We start from the raw sequence: 20,077 nt of genomic DNA on the forward strand, positions 1-20,077 counted from the left end.
TTTTAAATTTGAGAAACTCCCCGACTTCTGTTACTCCTGCGGTAGCCTGGGACATGTGATTGCTGAATGCCAGTGCAACGAAAAATCTGATGGCGAGACCGGGAAACCGAGATTTAGGGCGTGGCTTCGCGGGGAAGCCCCAAGCAAAATTGCTGGCGGGACGAGACGCTTCAAAGGCGCAGGGGAGACGACGGAGATGGGATGGGCGGGCCCGGGAAGCCCTCCGACAAGAGCTTCGTCGTCGACCCCGCCAGCTGCGCCAGTAGCGACGGCAAAAGAGAACCACATCCCCGCGGCTGCTAGGCCGCCAACAGAGACCAGTGAAGAAGCGGACACGGAGGGCGGCAACAATGGCCAACCGGGAGATGCTAACCCAGCGAAGCTTCCAGAGGACCAAGGCACGGTGGAAATAGAGGTAGAAGGGGAGGTCTCGAGCACCAAGGCCTCGTCTCATTTCGCGGGTGGAGACCCACCCCTGAAGCCGGAGATGAGAGGGAAGGCCACAGCGGCGAGGGAGATCCCGACATGGGGGACGAGAAACACCCACCCCCGGCGAGGGAAATCTCGGCCCGATAAGAAGGTGTCTCTGGCCCCGACGATGCAGATCTGGAGGCCGGAGATAAACCAGGTGGAGGAGAGCGCGAGAGAAGCGGAGGCCGGAGGCAAACCAGGTGGATGAGAGCGCGACCTGAAGGCCGGAGACGAACCAGGCGCTGACCTGGAGGCCGGAGTCGAACCAGGTGCGAATCTGCCTCCGGCGAAACGTGCGCCCAGAGCGGCGAGTGGGCCCATGGCCGAAATTCCTGGAATTGAACCGTTGGAGAGTGAGCTTTCTTCCCCGATTGGGCAAAGCAACGGAGGTACCATACCGGGCTCTGCGAAAAATTAGGCCCTCAAATCAGGGGTCTACTTCTGATGGGTCTGCAATTTCGTATAAAGAAAGAGGAAATATGGGGAGTGTAGATGACTGCAGAGTGGGTGGCGTGGGGCACGAGGATCTGGTTTTTGGCTCAAGATCTGTGAAAGAGCCTAATCTGGGTAAAAAAGTTCTGCTTTTTAAGGACAGAGGGATGTATGAGCTGTCCTCTGTCCCGGGTCAAATGTTGAAGGATGGGTTTCTTCAAAAGGCGGGACCCACGTGTTCTCCATCTCTTCATGCTGGCGTGGACGTTAGGGGCAGTGTGGATGAGTCCATGGGCCAGGCCCAAATGACTGCTGGGCTGTCTGCTAATGAGGCAAAATCAAATTTTGGGCCTAACTACACCCAACTAAATCCTATGGGCCTGACTGACCAGAGACTCTTTACGGAGGGTATCAACACTACTGAGGAAGGCTTGGCGAGGAAACCCAAGGCAGGGGACAGAGAACCAATGGGCACATATACTAGGCGGGGAGCGGTGGGGGGCAGCGAAGGTGGTGCGGGAAAAAGAAAATCAAGCGAACGTCTCAGAGTAGGCAACGTGAAGAGAATGGCACGCCTTTTCGAAGCCGGTGACGAGGCGAAAGGCGGCACTGAGGGGAAGTCAGGACCCTCCCCGGAAATCCAGGTAAGTTTTCCTTCTCCCTATCCCAGTATGTTTTTTCGGGGGGCATGTGGTGAGGGGCAGGGGGTTTTAGGCACGGGTTTGGCGGATTGCATCTCAGAAGTTTCTGGTTCAGCGGATTCGACTAAGGTGGTTACAATTGAGAGAGCGGCGCCCCTCGAGGACGAGGGCCGCCGAACGCAATGATATGCGTTATGTGGAACGTCCAGGGGTTAAGGAACCCCGGGACGCAGGGAACCCTTAGGTCCCATGTCCTTGACTATAAGCCAGATTTTATTTTTCTGTCAGAGACTAGGCTTAGGAAGGACGGGGCCGAAAGGGTGAGAGTTATGCTGGGTTTCGAGGGCTGCGTGACGGTAAAGTGTCTTGGTAGGAGCGGAGGCTTGATGTTACTTTGGAAAAAGCCAGTGAAGTTTCTACTTGGGACTATGTCGAGATTTCATATCGAGGGTGACTTGGTTAGCGAAAATGGGAGATCTTGGAGGTTTGTGGGGATATATGGGGATCCGGTGGCCTCTCAGAGAAGACACACGTGGGAGCTTCTTCGTCGGCTACGTGGAAATCATAGAGGGCCCTGGTTAGTAGGTGGGGACATGAACGAGGTGGTGACTAATGCAGAGATTAGGGGGGGACGAGATAGAGGCCCTGGGCAGCTTTTGGCCTTTCGTGAGATGATGGTGGATTGTAACATTCAGGACTTGGGCTTTGAGGGAGATATGTTTACGTGGCGGAGAGGGGGGATTGATGAGCGTCTGGACAGGTGTCTTGCTAGTCAGGATTGGTGGGACCTCTTCCCTCGGACTAGAGTCAAGCATCTCAGGTTTTGGAACTCATACCATCGGCCTCTGTTGTTATGTACGGGAGGTACAGGGAATACGCAACGGCGGAAGAGACCGAACAGGTTCTTCTTCGAAGAAGCTTGGTGTGGGGAACCTGAGTGCGAGGAGGTGATTCAGAAGACTTGGGCCACAGATAGAGGAGGAAATCGGAGTCAGACGATGTTGGCTCGATCAGACTGTGCAGGGAGGGTTTGACTCAGTGGGGTCGCGAGAAAAATAAGGGGAGAAAGGACCGAATCAATAAACAAAAGGAAATTGTGGAGTTGGTGGGGAGATCCGGTCCAGATTTCTGTATGGAGACTTTTCGGCGTGAAGAGAGACAGCTGAATGCCTTGTTGGAAAAGGACGAACAATTCTGGAGGCAGAGGAGCCGTTCCACCTGGATGAAGTGCGGAGATAAGAATACGAAGTTTTTTCACCGTAAGGCCACGACGAGAAGGAAGAAGAATGCCATCAGTGGTTTGTTCGATGATAGTGAGGTTTGGCACAGTAGCGAGGCTGAGATTGTGCGAGTGATCGCTAGATACTTTGAGAATATCTTCACCTCCACAGGACCGTCTCTGCAGGATATTGTGGCAGTGGTGGATGGCATACAGCCGAGGATCACAGAGGTTATGAATTATGAGCTCGAGCGCCCGTTTGAGATAACAGAGGTGCGTAACGCCCTCTTTTCGATGGACCCTATCAAGGCCCCGGGAAAAGATGGATTCCCGGCGATCTTTTATCAGAAATATTGGGATGTGGTAGAAGAGTGTGTCACAGAGACTTGCCTTGGGATCCTCAATGAGGGGAATGAAGTTGGGAACATCAACGATACAGTTATTACACTCATCCCTAAAATCGAGGAACCAAGGAGGGTGAGTGAGTTTCGGCCCATCAGTCTGTGTAATGTCGTCTATAAGCTTGTGGCTAAGTGTCTGGTTAATCGCCTCAAGGACACTATGCATGTGGCCATCTCAGAGAATCAGAGTGCGTTTGTAGGGGATAGGCTTATCTTCGACAACATTATGGTGGGTTTCGAGGCGTTGCACATGATGAAGAGAAGAAGGTTTGGTAATGGTAGATGGGCATCCCTTAAACTTGACATGGCGAAGGCTTACGATCGGGTTGAGTGGTCCTATTTGGAGGCGGTGATGCTGAGGCTTGGGTACAGTGCCAAGTGGGTTGAAATTGTGATGCGATGTGTTTCCTCGGTCCGTTTTGCCTTCAATATTAATGGGACCACCCGGGGTAATGTGATTCCGCACAGAGGACTCCGCCAAGGCGACCCGCTATCTCTCTTCCTCTTTCTCTTCTGTTCTGAAGGTCTTTCTAATCTTTTTCGAGCGGGAGAACAGTCGGGAGCTATTAATGGGGTCAGCTTTGGGAACCTCCGTGTTTCTCACCTTCTGTTTGCAGATGATAGCTTAATGTTCTTTAAGGCTTGCCCTGAGGAATGTGAGAACGTGGCGGGGATCCTGCGAGTGTACTCAGGTGCGTCAGGCCAGCTGGTGAATTTCCAGAAATCTGATGTCTGCTTCGGGAGAGACGTTGAGGTGGAGGAGGGCGAATTCCTTGCCCAGATCCTTGGAGTTCGGAGGACGGATTGTCATAAACGCTACCTGGGTCTCCCCGCGTTCACAGGGCGAAAAAAGAAAGATCTCTTTAAGTATGTGAGAGAACGTATCTGGGATAAGATTAAAAGTTGGAACGGTCTCTTCTTCTCGCAAGCTGGCAGAGAGGTGCTCATCAAGTCCATCCTTCAGGCTATTCCAAGCTATGTGGCCTCCTGCCTAAAGCTCCCGAAGACTCAGATCTCTGAGATTCATTCGGCTATTGCTAGATTCTGGTGGGGCAATTGTAACGGAGCTAAAAAGACACACTGGTGCGCTTGGGAGGTCCTCGTGAAGAATAAGACGGAGGGAGGGATGGGTTTTAGAGATCTGGAGAAGTTCAACCAAGCCCTGATTGCTAAGAACGTGTGGAGACTCCTCAGACGTCCAGACAGCCTGGTTGGTCAGGTTTTTAGACAGAGCTACTACCCACATGGGGACATCTTGACTGGCCATTGTGGGTCGAATAGCTCCTTTATGTGGCGCAGTTTGGTCTGGGGTAGAGAAATCATCCTTGCGGGCACGAGATGGAAAATTGGCGATGGTGAATCGGTTATGGTCATGGAAGATAAGTGGATCCCTAGACCCAGATCCTTCTCGTGGATCGACCCCCTTCTGATCCCTCCTGATATGAGAGTTGCGGAATTGATGTTGGTTGACGGCAGTTGGGATGAGGCTCTCATTCGGGCTATGTTTGGGGAGGACGATGCTAGGGCTATCCTGAGCATTCCGTGTGGTGGTGAGGGGGTTCCGGATAGTCGACAATGGCACTACACTACTGATGGAGAATATACGGTCAGGAGTGGGTATCGAGTGGCTATGGACTCTTTCTCTGACGCCAGCCCTTCAGATCACTCTCGGATTGAGGATTGGTGGAAAAAATTTTGGAATCTGAAAGTTCCTCCTAAGGTTAAGCTCCTTGTATGGAGAGTGTGCAAGGATAGGATCCCGACCCGCACCACGCTGGTCTTGAGGAAGGTGATCGCTGATGAGTGTTGCCCTATTTGCTCGGGTAGGGCTGAGACTACCTACCATGCTTTCTGGTTGCAAGTGGAGCAGGAAAGTTTGGAAAGAAGCTGGCTTTGGTGGGATCCTCCCGGCTCACGGTGAGGGGGAAGCCTTTGACGTCATTCTCAGAGCGGCAGACTCTCTCGAGGTTAGTAACTTTGAATTTTACATCACTATCATATGGGAGTTGTGAAATCACAGGAACAATGTCGTCGCGGAGAAGAAAGCGTGGAATCAGACTGAGCTTGTCCAGTGGACGGGGAGCTTCCTCGAAGAGTTTAGAAGCGCGAACACGGAGGTTATGCGGGAACAGGCGAAAAGGACGACCAGGCCGAGGTGGACCCCTCCAGCGCAAGGTACTATCTCAGTTACGGTGGATGCTGCTATAGACCAGGACCAGGGTCGTTTCGACGTGGGTTGTATTGCCCGGGACCAAAACGGAAGGGTAATTGCTTCGTAAACGCTTTCCTAGGCTAGGGGATTCTCCCCCCAGCTAGCAGAGGCGGTTGCGATCCTTCACGGCATTGACCTGGCTACGAGTATTGGTGAGACGAGACTGGAGCTCCACTCGGACTGCTCGGAGGTGGTGAAGGCGGTGGCCGGGGGGACGATTCCCACGACTGAGCTTGGGACATTTTTGCACCACATCAAGAGAGAGGTAAGCAATTTGATTGAGTTTAAAATATTGTTCATTCCTCGTCTCTGTAACACTGCGGCTCATAACTTAGCCCGCTTTGCTGTCACTCATAATTCTAACTCGAGATGGATGGGGCTTGTCCCTCCTTGCTCGGAAGAGGCTATTAGGGCCGATGATAGAGAGACTCGAACCCGTGATCCGGGTTAGGGTCCTTTTTGGTTTGCTTGATTGCGTGGTTTTAGTTATGTTTGCTCTACATCTCTTGTTATCACGGTATTACTCCGCCATATGTGAGGGTTTTTATGAAATCTCCGTGGCACCGCCCATGTTTCTCAAAAAAAAAAAAAAAACCTATCTTTCAATTGTTTAAAAAGAAAAAAAAAGGGGGAAATAAAGATAAAGCAAATGTGTGAGGGTGACTAATAAGGGATGCTTTTTGGTTCTTCAATCTTGAAAGACCTATCCTATGTTTTTTTTTTTGTCATTGATGGACTAAAACCTAGTAAGAATCTCATAGGACCAAACAATAAGCCCAAACTTAGTTTGGCTCCAACTTTTCTTATCCTTTTGTGCAACCAAAGCTGTAAGAATCCTAATCCATTTTCACTATTTAAAAGAAGGGTGGGCATTGATAATATTATCAATTATTAGACGTGACTATTAAAAAAAAATTAGTCAAATAAGCCACCGAAAGTCTAAAAATTGCTAGATAACCTACTTTTTGTAATTTTTTTGTAAATAGTCATCTCAATTTATTTACGGCACTCAAAAAGACAAAGATATCCAAAAATATTCCTGCCTATTTTGGGTTTTCTTTTTGTCTTTTTGAGTGCCGTAAATAAGTTGACGTGGCTATTTACAGAAAATTAACACAATGTTGACTATTATACAAAATGTTGTAAGTCAAATAGCTATATAGCTAAAAGAACCTTAAAAAAGTATCACGTTTGATCTTATAAATGAGAAAAATGATGATTATTAGTGCGTTGATGAACATTTGATGAACATTAGTGCTCTATAAATTAGAACGCGGGTTTATATTCATTTGAAAATATAACACAATTTTTTTTGCGCGCAAACTAACATAAAAGTCTGGTTGAAAAGTATGAAAGATTGTTATTTAACCTACAAAACAAAAGGCCTTATATAAAAATATGGAGATAGTAACTCAACATCTAAAGGGAAATGACTTCAACTAATAGCAATTTTGATATTTTGGATCAAAATAAGTCAAATTATGTTTTTGAACATATCTATTAGTAACTGTAGACCTATATATTTACAATTGTTGTTATTTGTAGGCTTATAAGTCTACAGTTTATGACATATGTATACTTTCATGTCTTCAGTTACTAGTAAAAATATTAAAAAGCATAGTTTAATTTATTTTGGTCTAAAGTATCAAAATTGCTACTACTTGTGATCATTTTTCATATCTAAACACAATAACAAATAAACTAACCAAATAGATAAAATAAAATGAGATCTAAAGCCCAAAATAACTCTTAACACTACACCTAACTTGTAAATTGGCCCGCTCAGAAAGTCCAAATCCTTCCAAGCTCTCTCTTGCAAGTTGTAACCAAATATGAAGTCACCGGCATCAAGGGGAAACATTCGAGACTCGGCTCCAACAACGACCTCGACAAATATCTAAAACTCCTAACACATCAGCAAAATACAGGACAATTGAAATTATGCTCAATAAGGCTTGGCAACAGCGTAGAAAGGACTTTTTGATAATGTCTTTGTTGACACCTACCTACGTCGCAATGGGGCTTGAAAATCATACAAAAATAGTTTTTTTGTTTTTTTTTTTTTAAAACGTGGGCGGTGCCACGGAATGCAAGAGCTTTTTCTATAGCTTCAATTTACTTTTGCTACGATCATATGAAATTATTTATGACTAGTCAATCCCTAAATCAGTCTCCGTAATTTGAAAAAGTAATGCAATGGTTACTACAATCAATAAATTCTCTCTCATAAACTTACAATAATAAGTGCAAACATATTATCCATTATTTTACAAGAAGAAACACACATAAAAATATACACGCTGACGCCAATGACACCATCCGTTTAATACAAGATTATAATTAATGCCACAAACTGATTAGTTCTATTAAAAAAAAAAAAAGAAAAAAAAAAGAAGAAGAATAAACACATACAAGAACAATTTATTTTCTTCAAAGCAATATTAATATTATCAGTCTTGGCCTTTTCTGTCCTCGTTGATCTCGTAAAGAATCACTACAAGAGCGACCACAAAGGCGTAATCAACATTTGGGTACACAGTCACTGAAAATGTGTCCTTTCCTAGCAGAATGCTTTTCGCACTGTGTTTCTTGTGCATCTGCAAAAATATTTTAATAATTTTTTAAGAATCAATTAGTCTCACTTATTAATCGAATCAATAATAATAATAATAATAATAAAAAGAGTTAGACGTAAATTAGACTATATATTAATTTTGTAATAATTAAGCTATTATTTAAATGAAGAATAACTATTAGAGTATTTCAAAGTTCCGTTTTTTCCATAATCAATGTCTTACCTGGGCAATAATAGTAGAAGTATCTCCGAGATAAATAGTGCAAGATCTCTCGAACCAACTTCCTTTGATCTTGAAATCTGGCAATTCTTCTCTGCTATTACCAGCCAAGAACACGTCTAGTTGGGTCTTGAATTGAAGAAGAGAAGATTTTTTCACCGTGAACAGCTTAGAGCTATCATCCGAACTTTCTCCTCTATACACTTGCCATCTTCTATGTGCTGACAGTATCTGTATATGGTAATTAATAATATGTAAGAAATATTGATATTAATAATCATAAAAATGGGATGTTCTAGTTAATTAAACCATTGAAAATTAGTGCTATTAATTACGCCGGGTTTCATTAAAAAAAAAAAAAGGTCGGGCTGCCCTTGGGCTAACTAGCCCAACAACACTCTTTTAAGAGGTTTTAGGTCAGCCCGACCCTTTTCGAAAATTGGTCAAGTCGAATCAGGCTTGTTGAAGGGTTTGGATTGGGCCTAGAGTATAAGCCCTAATGCCCGGCCAAGCTTTTAAAAAAGTTCAACCTAAATTCGGGTTGGGCCCTAATAAGGCCCGGTTCAGGACCAAGCTTTTTTTTATATGAAATAAATATTTTAATTTTGTTTAAAATTTATGTTTTTATGTATAAAAGTATTATTGACACTTAGATTCAATTTTATTATTAATGATATATGTTTTTGAATAATTTTGTTGTTGTTTTGATTATAAACTTAAAAGTGTATTTTTTAGAATTTTGAATAATATTTATTTATTATTTTTATTATTATAGTTTTCTTTTTCAACCTCAGGCTCAAGCCAGACACTCAATCTTGAGGGCCGAGGACTTGGTCCTGGGTTGGGCTTATAGTTTTATTTTTTAGGTCCGGCCCGACCTTCTAATAAAAGTGTTTGGGTCGGGCTCAGACCTTAACCTTTAAATATAATTAATAAATTTGTAAAACAGTAGGTTTTTCTAAAACTATCAGTCAAAATTTTAAGATGCACAAATATCAACTTATAATATTTTTTTACTTTGTCAACACCTCTTTTAAGAGTGAAAATTGCTCACACACAAAAATCAAAATTTGTATTAAAAGTGTTAACAATATTTTTTAACAACAGACTATTTTACAAATTTTAACTATTTTAATAATTAATTATTTTCATACGACTACTTTGTACTTTGTAAATTTTTCCTTTTTTAAGGGGGTAAATTAATTAATTAAGAAAGTTAAAGATATAGTTATTCCATTATTAGTATTCTATTTTGTCCACTATCTATTCCAAAGACCGAGTCAGCAGAGATGTATGTTATTCCCATCCATTCATATTAAAGATAACATTCATCTCAATCATTTCTGAAAAATCAAAGCTTATCGAACTAGATCCAAAGCCAACGACTTTGACCCGCCCAGCTTTCCTCTTATTTTCTATTATTTACTTATTTATTTATTCAAAGTAAAACAAACAATGACACAATCTAGATCGCTTCAATCTAGATCCAGTCCATAAATAAATAATAAAAATAAAAATTATCAGAATTCTCTCTAGTCTCTCTCTACCCATGAATTTTGTTTACAAAATAAAAATAGAGAAAAGTTTCCGTGAAAATCATGCGCTCTCCAAATATAACAACGTCGATTTTTATGTTATGTTTATAATGACGATTAAGAGTACTTATGTATCACATACATACCTTTTGACGGAGAGAGACGACAGGGTTAGAGGCGTTATCGAGCAAGAGACGAGTGTCGTGGAGGCTGAAGACGGAGCCTTTAACTTTGAACATGACGTTGCCGTTAACGTCGGAGACGGCGAAAGTGCCCTCCGCCAGAGTCATTAGCTTCTTCGTGATGACCAAATCAACGGGATAAGGCGCCAAGAATTGTGGGCCCACCACCATTATCTGCCCCGCCGGGCCTGCCTGCGGCGGCGGAGGACAGCTCGGTGTCGCCGCGTATGCCATTTTTCAGATATGAGAGAGAGAGAGAGAGAGAGAGAGAGAGAGAGTTTTTATGCTTTGTCTCTCAAACGTGTTTGTGGGTTTGAACTTTGAATGATGCGGGACGTGGGGGGTTTGTATATATACACGGAAGCGAGGGTTTTGTAATTATTATTATCATTAGGGTCATTAAATATATAGTCCTATTTATATGTACCAATTATTTATTTTTATTTTTTTCTTTTATCAACGCGTAATCTTAAAAGTTGCTGATGAATTCATGAACAAAAATGCTAACCATCCTGAATTTTTAATCGGGTTATTCTTACGACTTGACGTGTCCTGCTGACATGGACATTAATTATTATTTAGATTTAAATTTTTTTTTGTTAGTTGAGAGTTGAGAATTCTAAAAGACATGGGCTATGTTTGTTTGTCCTCTCAAAAACTGTTTTTTAGTTTTTGAGTGGAAAAAATTGAAAACAAAAATTGAAAACATGTTTGGTTTAATTTTTCGGAAAAAATTTTCAAAAAATTTTGAAGTTGTTTTTGTAAAAAAGTAAAGAAAACTGAAAACAAATAAAAGGTGTTTTTGGAAAAAAAAAAAAAAAAATTATTCTCTTCTCTTCTCCTTCTCCTCATCTTCTCTTTTCATTCTTTTAAAAACAAAAATGAAAACTATACCAAACACTTTTTTCAGTTTTTTCACTTTCTCAAAAACAAAAATGAAAACTGTACCAAACAGCTTTTTGAAAACAACTGCAAAATAATTTTTCAGTACAACTACAAAAATTAGAAAATAGAAAACAAAATTTTTTTGAGTTAACTACCAAACACACATAGTTTCAGTAAATGTTCACACTTTTTCTCGTTCATTCTCTCTCTCTATCTCTCTCTCTCTCTTGTATAACATCTCAGTTAATTAAATAGATTATTGTTGATGTCGATTTCGGGATCGTCAATAATAACAAATTATAATATAGTATTTGATTTATTTAAATATGGGTCTTAGAAAACTTCGTATAAAAAACAAAGATTTTATAAAAATAAATTAATAAAGGCGAACGCGAGAACTTAATATTTTTATTGATGACCAAAAATATTACAGAGGGCGAAGTGTCGAACTCTAGTGGGCGAGCTCGACAATGGTAATACGAGTAATAAATAAAAATTAGAAATAATTGCGTAGGCTTGTCTATGAAAATCAGCATATCGACTTCTATTTATAGCAGAAGAGGAATTCATCAGAGAGGATACGTGTTGATCAGTTCGGCTCTGCCATGTCGCTGGTCGAAGTCGTCTCAAATCCGGTCTTCGCGGCGAGGTCTTCTATTTGACCAAGACTGGTTCCTTCAACTGAGTCAACGCGATCGGCTCGTCCTTCCTTTAGCGAACTGAGCTGCTGATTGAGCTTAGGCCGACCTTCAAGAGTCGATCTGGGCTTGGATAGGTCATCGAGAGTCGGACTGGGTCGGCAGTTGGGCTTTTGGTCGAGCTAAAGCCAAACTAAAATGATTTTTGTTTTTTAAGAATTAATTTTCAACCCCCACAATTATATTTGATGATAGGTAAAAAAAATAACCATTCTACTACAATTTGATAACTCATTTCTCATTTTCCACAAAAATCATAATTTAGACAAATCTATTAGTAAAAGCAGGAGAGCGAATGAATTTGAGTTTGTTTGACGATTTGTTGACATATATATTGTCAACAATTGATACAATTTGTTGACATATATTATCAATTGTTGACAATATATGCCAATAAATGACAACACTGGAAAGTTTATTGATTTGCTGACGTTGATATCATATATATATATATATATATATATATATATATATATATATGTCAACAAATGACAACACTGGGAAGTTAATTGATTTGTTGACATAAATGTCAACAAATGACATGATTTGTTGGCATATATGTCAACAATTGACATGATTTGTTGACATAATTGTCAACAAATGACACAGTTTGTTGGCATAATTATCATCAAATCCATTGCGTTTTCACTTGTATGTCAAGTTAAAAATATTTAACACCAAACTCGAAGAGGAAAACAATCACAAGAGTAAAACAAAAATACAACACAACACAACATAGAAACGGAAATAAATCAATTAAACTTTTGATTTAAAAAAAACATAGGAAGAAACTAATGTTTTTGGTTGGTTAATGTGTAAATTATAGTATAATCCAATGTTATGGAAGAAACTAAGAGATACCAATGTCCTCAAACAAAAGAGAAAAGAAGCCGTCTTTAGAATAGATGACCTGAAATGTCATCTCAATTAGTCAAGAAAAAACTTGAATTACATTTGAAAAGAAAAATGAAAATTTTATGAACTAAACGAGCAAAACAAGAAAAAAAATCAGAGAGAAAGTCGTATTCACAGGCTCTTCAAAGATTATCCAAAACTCGCAACTAGATGCTCATTTTCTTAGGAATTCGAGAGCCGCGTAACCAGCCGAAACTCCTTCTCCGATAATCACATATAAGAACGCCGAGTGAGGTGCTAGGTCGTGAGAGGCTCTGGTGTAGAGTCGTTGGACAGCGCGGCTTCGTCCTTCACCTCCGACGAGCTCAGCGGCGCAAGAAGACAGTGGCCAAGGCTCTTTAGAGCCAGCTGAAGAAGCTCCCACGACAACATACCCTCAATCCCCTCACAAACCCGCCGTTCTCAATTCTGAGCTTGGTCAGGTCATCGGAAATCTTGTCCTTGTCTTCGTCACCGTCGTAATCGAGCTCTCCGGCCAGGGACAGTCGCCACCGCCAGCCCAAGACGCAACTGAGAAGATCTCGTGAATATATATATATATATATATATATATATATATATATATATATATATTGTGAGGGTACTTTGTGGCTGGATAAAAAGGAGAGAGCGAAAGAAGAGAAAAAAAGATTGAAAATAGGTTTAGAGAAAATGATAGGTGGAAAAAAAAATGATAAAAATGTATTTGCACACTGGGTCCACTAATATTTTTATTTAAATTATGATTTTGAATGTTATTAAATGATAGTAAAATGATCAATTTCTAAATAAAAAAGCTTTTTTTTAATATTATTAATCACATTTTTGTCCTCTAAACTTGGACGTCCCTACTTTTTTTTTAGAGAACAACTGAACTTCATTTCATGACAGAGGACTTAGAGATGTCCTTAGAGATACAATTGGAGAGCCACTGAGGGCATAACAAAAAACAACAGTCTGTCATCTGATAATCCAACCGATTTTTTGCTATCAAGTGAGCAGGCTCATTACATTTCCTCGCAATCCAGTTACAACGAACAGGAAAATCAAAAGAATCTAACAGGAGCCGAACGTCGGTAATGATCGCTCTTTGCCGACCGAGATAGCAGTTTCCCGCCACGAGCTGAGTCGCCCGAACGCAATCCGACTCCACCGCTGCAATGTTCCAGCCTCTGTCTTTGGCAACCTTAAGCCCTTCCCGGATTGCATGGCATTCTGCTGTCAAGGCCGAGTCCACCAAGTCCAGCCCCTTCGTGAAAACTCCCTGCACTACGCCGTCATGATTTCGGATCACGCCCCCAACCGCTCCGCGTTTAGAGCCCGCGTCCCACGCCGCGTCCACATTAAGTTTGAGCTCTCCCACTCTCGGTCGGACCCACCCCTCCGGGGCCTTCGTAGCAGCTCCCGGAGATCGCTCCACGTTACCGGCGAAGACTTTGAAACTCTCCAACCAACCCGCTACCTCGCTGACCCACCGTTCCGGAGACTTCGCGATATTTTCGAAGAGTCGTTGGTTGCGATCGGTCCAACACGCCCAAATTAGGCCACAAAAAAATCCCAGGTGCTCGTCCGACATGCTAGCCCTCGCTCGAAGGAAAATCTCCTTGAAAGGCATCGGGCCGGTCTTGTCTACCCACTTGTGAAGGAAAGAGCGTTGCCAAATTGATTGAGCACGAACACATCCCCACACCGCGTGAAGGTCGTTCTCCGGGAGCTCTCCACAAAAGGTACACAACGGCAAACACTTCACACCTCTCCTCCTCAAGTTGCCAAAAGTAGGAGTAGTTTCGAACCAACATCTCCAAACTAGATGTTTGATTTTCGGGGGGATTTGGAGCGACCACAATTTTTTCCACCACGACTTCTCCACCTCATTCGAGCTCGATGGGCCTCCGTACTCCCCTAATCTCGCCAAACGGTATCCCGAACGTACAGTGTAATGGCCGTTATCCTCATAGTGCCACACCAAGCGATCCTCATCTACGTTCTCGCTCACCGGAATGCTCAACACTGCCTCCGCATAATAAGGGGACAAAAGAGCGTTCACGAGGTCGTGCTTCCAGCCCCTTTGTGCCATGAAGTCCGCCACTCTCCAAGGGAATCCGTCCTCCGGTTCCTCCGAGGTAAGAAAGAAAGCCCCGGCTCTCGGAATCCACGGCGTCGAAAAGGCTCTCAAGTCACCCTTGCCAATCCGCCATCTCACCCCCTTCCGCATGAGCTCCAAACCCCAACCCAAACTCTTACCTAAGTGGGAAAAATGGTCTTTGCATTTAAGCTCAAGCACCGTAGAATGTGGGAAGTACTTCGCTTTAAGTATACGCGACATCAAGCACTCCGGGAATTTGATGATCCTCCAAATTTGACGACCCACAAGCGCTTGATTGAAAGCCCCGAGATCTTTAAAACCAAGCCCATCCTCGATCTTCGGTCGTATGAGAATATCCCACCTCTTCCAATGAATCTTCTTTTTTTCCTCCGTACCCCCCACCAAAACCAAGCTATCATCCGGTGAATGTCATCGATGAGCGAAGAAGGGAGCCTAAAAAGACTCATAGAATAATTGGGTATGGCTTGAGCAACGGCTTTAATAAGGATCTCCCTACCTCCCGCCGAGAACATCTTAGCACGCTACGCGAGGAGTTGTTTCCGGATCCGGCACGTGATGTTGCTAAAGACCAAGGTTTTCCTCCTACCAATTCGAAGGTATTTCAGATTTTGTCTTTCTGTAAAGTTTTTTTACCACGTGTCCACACATGATGACTTAAAGAAGAGCGTTTCCGTAAACTTGCAATATTTATGTAAATAATAGATAAAAAAATTTAAAACAAATTATGTTTACAAACGTTCTCTCTCTCCTCATCATCTTCCCTAGCGTTTCCTTTTCTTTTTTCCTTTTTAATTTCTCTTATTCTTCATCGTTCATGTCCTCTTCACCGGAACCTTGATGCCCTCCGTCGAGCTCACCGGCTGCTACAGAATCCACTTCTCCGTCGACGCCTATGAGCCCAACCACGCCAAGCTCAAGTCCCTGCTCTTCTTCCTCCTCAAATTCCGGCACGAGAGAACCACTCCCGAGTTCCTCCCAGACCTCCTCTCCTACAAACAATTTTTTTCTCATTGATTCCAACTTCATCAAAGCCATGTAAGAAACACATATTACTTATCATAAAGAGAAATGAACATAGTGAATAATATGAACACTTTCCAAAAAGTGCTTGCTTCGGAGATGTAAAAGTCTCGCAGAGTATAGTCTTATGAATTCAGGTGAAACTGTTAGATGCAATTGATCAGATTACCACACGTTTTCATACCATCAGTTTAATTGAAAAAAAAAATCAATTTGAATATGTTATAAATCAATCTCGCACTGTATGTGCAAAAAAAAATTAATAATAATAATAATAACAGTGCAAGATATCAACAAACACAACATGCATTTTGGATTATCACAAACAAATTGAATACAATTCAAAACAACCAAATTTTTACTTTTATTTTTTACAAGTAAAACACTTCCACCGTTCTACGGAACCCTAAACCCCCCATTAACAGTGGATACGAACCACAGAGAAGAGCCGCAGAAGGGGCATAACCGAAAATTACGCTCGACGCGGCGAGTGCAAAAGTGGCATCGGAGAGGATCCAGCATCACCGTGTCCGCCGGAAAGAAGAGGTTGCATAATTCGCAGTTCATGGTGAGAGATTTGGCGGTTCATTTCCAGGTGAGGATGAAGAAGATCTTGGGAACGCCGCCCGTGAAGAAAAACAACATTTTTTTATCGGTCTTAGGCCATCTCCAACCGATCACTCTATTTCTCACTCTATTTTTCTGTAAACAGTTATTTCTCTCCAACCGAACTCTATTTTCCACTCTATTTTTCACTCTATTTTTTCCCCCTTTATTTCCTATTTATACTTATACCCCTATATTTTTTATTATTATTACTAATTAGATAACTTAGAAGAATTATGATAATGAGTAAAATATTACTCTATAAATTAATTATAATTATAAATATAAATACATATTAAATGAAATAAAATTTTATTTAATAAAAATCACAACACAAAAAATAAAATACAACACAATACAGCTAAAATAAAAATTAGTTTATCTATTGTTATTTTATTTTGTTGCATTGTGTTTTTAATGTCTTTTGAGTTTTCTTGTTGTTTTTTTTAAATTGCTAATGTAATTGTGTTTGGTATTAGTTTATTATGACCGTTTTAATATTATAATTTTCTTGCAATGTGCAAATATCATTGTTGTCTTTTAAATTATGCACAATAATAAATTTTATATAAATTAAATAATTTTAGGGGTAAATATTAAGTAATTATATACAATTTGGGCATTTGGGTAAATTTTAAAACCTAAAAGAGAAAAAAAAAATGTGCGTTTAAACAGTGCAGCGCTTGCGCTGCACTGTTGGGAAATAACTTCCCACGCTATATTAGCGTGGGTTATGCCGCTCGAGTGGAGCACCAACGCTATATTAGCGTGTGTTTTGGCGCTCCACTGGAGAAGGCCTTATAGCCAAAATTGTTATGAATTTGTAAAATAGTCGATATTTGTTTTAATTTAGTGAAATAGCAAAAATGTGCCGCAAGTTGGTTTCAAAAAAATTTTTGAATCTAAGATTAATTTTTTTGAAAGTGATAAATTACTTATAATAATCGTAAAAAAAATTAATTTTGGTTGTCAAAAAAATTTTGAAAACATAAATTTGACTACTTTACTAATCAATAAGTTTCAAATGATTATTTTGTACAATTTTTCTTTTTCTTTATTGTTTTATAACAGAGAGAAATTCCCCAACATGTGATGAGCACGTGGCAGTTTACCGGTTAATTTGACGATAATTCTAACTGAAGGATTAAAATAAAATCAAGTCTCAATTGAAGGGGAAATAATGAAATTTTTAAAGTATCAGGAGTTACCTGTTAAAAAGCCAAAATTCAAGGGTAAAAATATCATTAATTCTTGTTTTTAATGGTCGACGCGACAAGTGAACATGCGTGTGGGCGTCACCGCGTCGTCCAAACGCGAAAGTAAACCCAATTAAAAATAAGGATAAAACACGAAAAGGCAAAGAACAAAAAGAATAAAAAAGATGTTATTGTTCAGCGTTTCCAAATTTGACCTTTTCTTCTGTTCATGAAACCACACTTTTCCTTATTTATTATTTTTATTTCTTCGTCAGTTGCGGTAATAGTAATCTAGGCACCATGATTAAGACGGGCACCATGATCAAATGGGTTTTCTCACTCAGGGAAGCACCATGATTAAGACGGGCACCATGATCAAATGGGTTTTCTCACTCAGGGAAAAGTATTGTTTATTAACATCACTATAATTGTTACAAAATTACTTTTGAAAGTTGGCACATTTTTTTTCCTTATCACATGGCTAAACCTGGCTTACCGGTAGCGGGATGGGACGGAATCCCCGCTACCGGTATGAACAGTAACGGGACGGGACATCCCGTTAAGGCGGACGGACGGGACTCCCGTCCCGTTACTTTGGCTAACGGGATCCGGTGATCCCGTTAGTCCCGCTATTTTTTTTTTTTTTTAATCTCGGCCGTTGGATCTTTGATCCAACGGCCCAAAAAAAAGAGCCGTTTTTTTTTACCGTTTAAAAAAGAGCCGTTGCTTCATTTCGGCCGAATTTTTTTTTTTTTTTAACCCACTTATTTCTAAAATCTATAAATACCCCCTCAATTCATTCATTTTCTTCACATCTTTCATTCACTCTCTCTCAAACTCTCTCAATTCTCTCAATTTCTCTCAACTCTCTCTCAATTTCAATATCGAATTCTCTCAATTTCTCTCGTTTTTAGTCTCATACGCTTATATTTTATCATGGCATCTTCATCCCACAACCGAGGGGGTCAAAGGGGAAGAGCTTCCCGAGGTCAACAAATGCACCGTTTTGAAGAAAATTGGTTGCACTTATCTCAAAACGCCCCCGACCCAAACACCCAATACTCCTTCGATCCAAATTACGTTGCTCCTATTTTCCACCACTCGGATTTCACCGAAATTCCAAACACACAAATGCCATATTATCCTCAAATGGATCCCGAGCAAGCATATCAAGCACAAATACCGCCATCCGAAGTCGCTTTTGAAAGTTCCACGACCTCAGCCTCGAACTCAAGTTCCACGACCTCGACAACGTGAGCAACAAGAGGATACCCGACAAAGACGACAACGACGTGCCCGAGAAGAACAACAACAACAACAACCACCTCAACAACAACAACAACCACCGCAACAACAACAACAACCTCAACAAGCACAAGCACCACGACGTCGAGCGAGGTCTGTTGTCTGGACGTTCTTTGAAGAGGTGATTGCCAACGGTGAAAAAGCCGGAAAATGTCACGTTTGTGGCAAAATCTTTAGCGCTCATAACACTAGAGTTGAGACGTCGCTATTGTGGAGTCATCACAGACACTGCCAGGGGGGGACACAATCTGGAGCCTCTACAACCCAAGTAAGTAACATCGATCCTTTAACATCTAGACGTGATTTAGTTGAATATTTTGTATCAACCGATCAATCTTTTAGTCATATCGAATCTCAAGGCTTTGTTAGATTCATTAGTTCTCTTATTCCAAACGTACAAATAATGTCTAGGAAAGCCTTGAGATCCGATATCCTAAAATGGTTTTTAGGAGAAAAGGAACAAATGAAAGACTCAATATCCTCTGGTAGATATAGCGTAGCCTTAACATCGGATATATGGACCGGTCAATCTAAGATGGACTTTATGAGCATTGTAGTCCATAACATAGACGACGATTGGAACCTGAACAAACGTATCATAGCGTTTAGGAGGATAGAAGGTTCTCACACTGGTGAGAACATCTTAGATATCATAGTTAGTGTTTTAGCTGAGTGGGGTTTGAACAATAGGGTTATATTTGTGACCTTAGATAATGCCACTAGCAACAACGCCATGATTAGGGAGTTGACCCAAAAACTTAACGCAGACGAAACCCTTATACATCAACGTTGTGCTACCCACATCATCAACCTCATAGTTCAAGCCGGAGCCGCTAGTTACGACCCTTCGATAAACAAGATTAGGAATTACATAAGTTGGATAAATAGTTCAACCTCTAGAGTAGATGAGCTTAAGAGGCGGCTTAGACTAAACGGCCTTCAAGAACGCACCTTTCACCTAGATAACAAAATTAGGTGGAATTCAACCTTTCTTATGCTGACAAACTTCTTATCCGAGCGTTACGTCGATGTTATTGTTTCTTACATTAACAGCGTACATGGCGAAAACGCTATATCTGATTTGGATATTAGGATGGCTGAATCATTTGTTTCTTTTCTCGACATTTTTTATAAAGAAACTTGTTATCTTTCTGCTGTTTACACTCCCACTTCTTTTCTCGGTCTTCATACTATGACCGCAATAGCTGTGCATCTTGATAAAAATAAAAACGAAACTATTTTTCAAGATTCTATTCAAGCAATGACAGCAAAGTTTTTAAAATATTGGGGGGCTGGAAAGGTTCCATTACTATACGGTTTTGGAGCCATTCTAGACGTCCGATGTAAAATTGGAGATTTAAAATTTTTTTTGAAATACATAAGAAACCATTTTGTGGACCAAGATTACGTTGCACTTGATCTTCCGAGGATCGTGCAAGCTTTTTTTGATCTTTTCAAGGTTTACGAGGCGAAACTTC

The 20,077-nt window shown here is 41.1% G+C and overlaps 2 protein-coding genes across 2 annotated transcripts; one reads left to right on the top strand and one right to left on the bottom strand.

The window, feature by feature from the left end:
* Window positions 1–1,726: 1,726 nt before the first annotated feature.
* Window positions 1,727–2,578, top strand: LOC149405356 (uncharacterized). The gene has a single exon (XM_089607818.1). The coding sequence runs from the start codon at window positions 1,727–1,729 to the stop codon at window positions 2,576–2,578; it is 852 nt and encodes a 283-aa protein (XP_089463944.1).
* Window positions 2,579–7,580: 5,002 nt separating this feature from the next.
* On the bottom strand, window positions 7,581–10,215 carry LOC149405357 (LURP-one-like protein (DUF567)). The gene is made up of 3 exons (XM_089607098.1): window positions 9,853–10,215; window positions 8,175–8,402; window positions 7,581–7,973 (listed from the first exon to the last, which is right to left on the bottom strand). The coding sequence occupies exons 1-3, from the start codon at window positions 10,120–10,122 to the stop codon at window positions 7,827–7,829; spliced, it is 645 nt and encodes a 214-aa protein (XP_089463224.1). The 5' UTR covers window positions 10,123–10,215; the 3' UTR covers window positions 7,581–7,826.
* Between the last annotated feature and the right edge of the window lie 9,862 nt (window positions 10,216–20,077).

Source organism: Urtica dioica, chromosome 2 (genome assembly GCF_054948205.1).
Source record: "Urtica dioica subsp. dioica isolate 48M chromosome 2, U.dioica_male_clone48M_v1_H2, whole genome shotgun sequence".
Taxonomy (NCBI): Eukaryota; Viridiplantae; Streptophyta; class Magnoliopsida; order Rosales; family Urticaceae; genus Urtica; species Urtica dioica.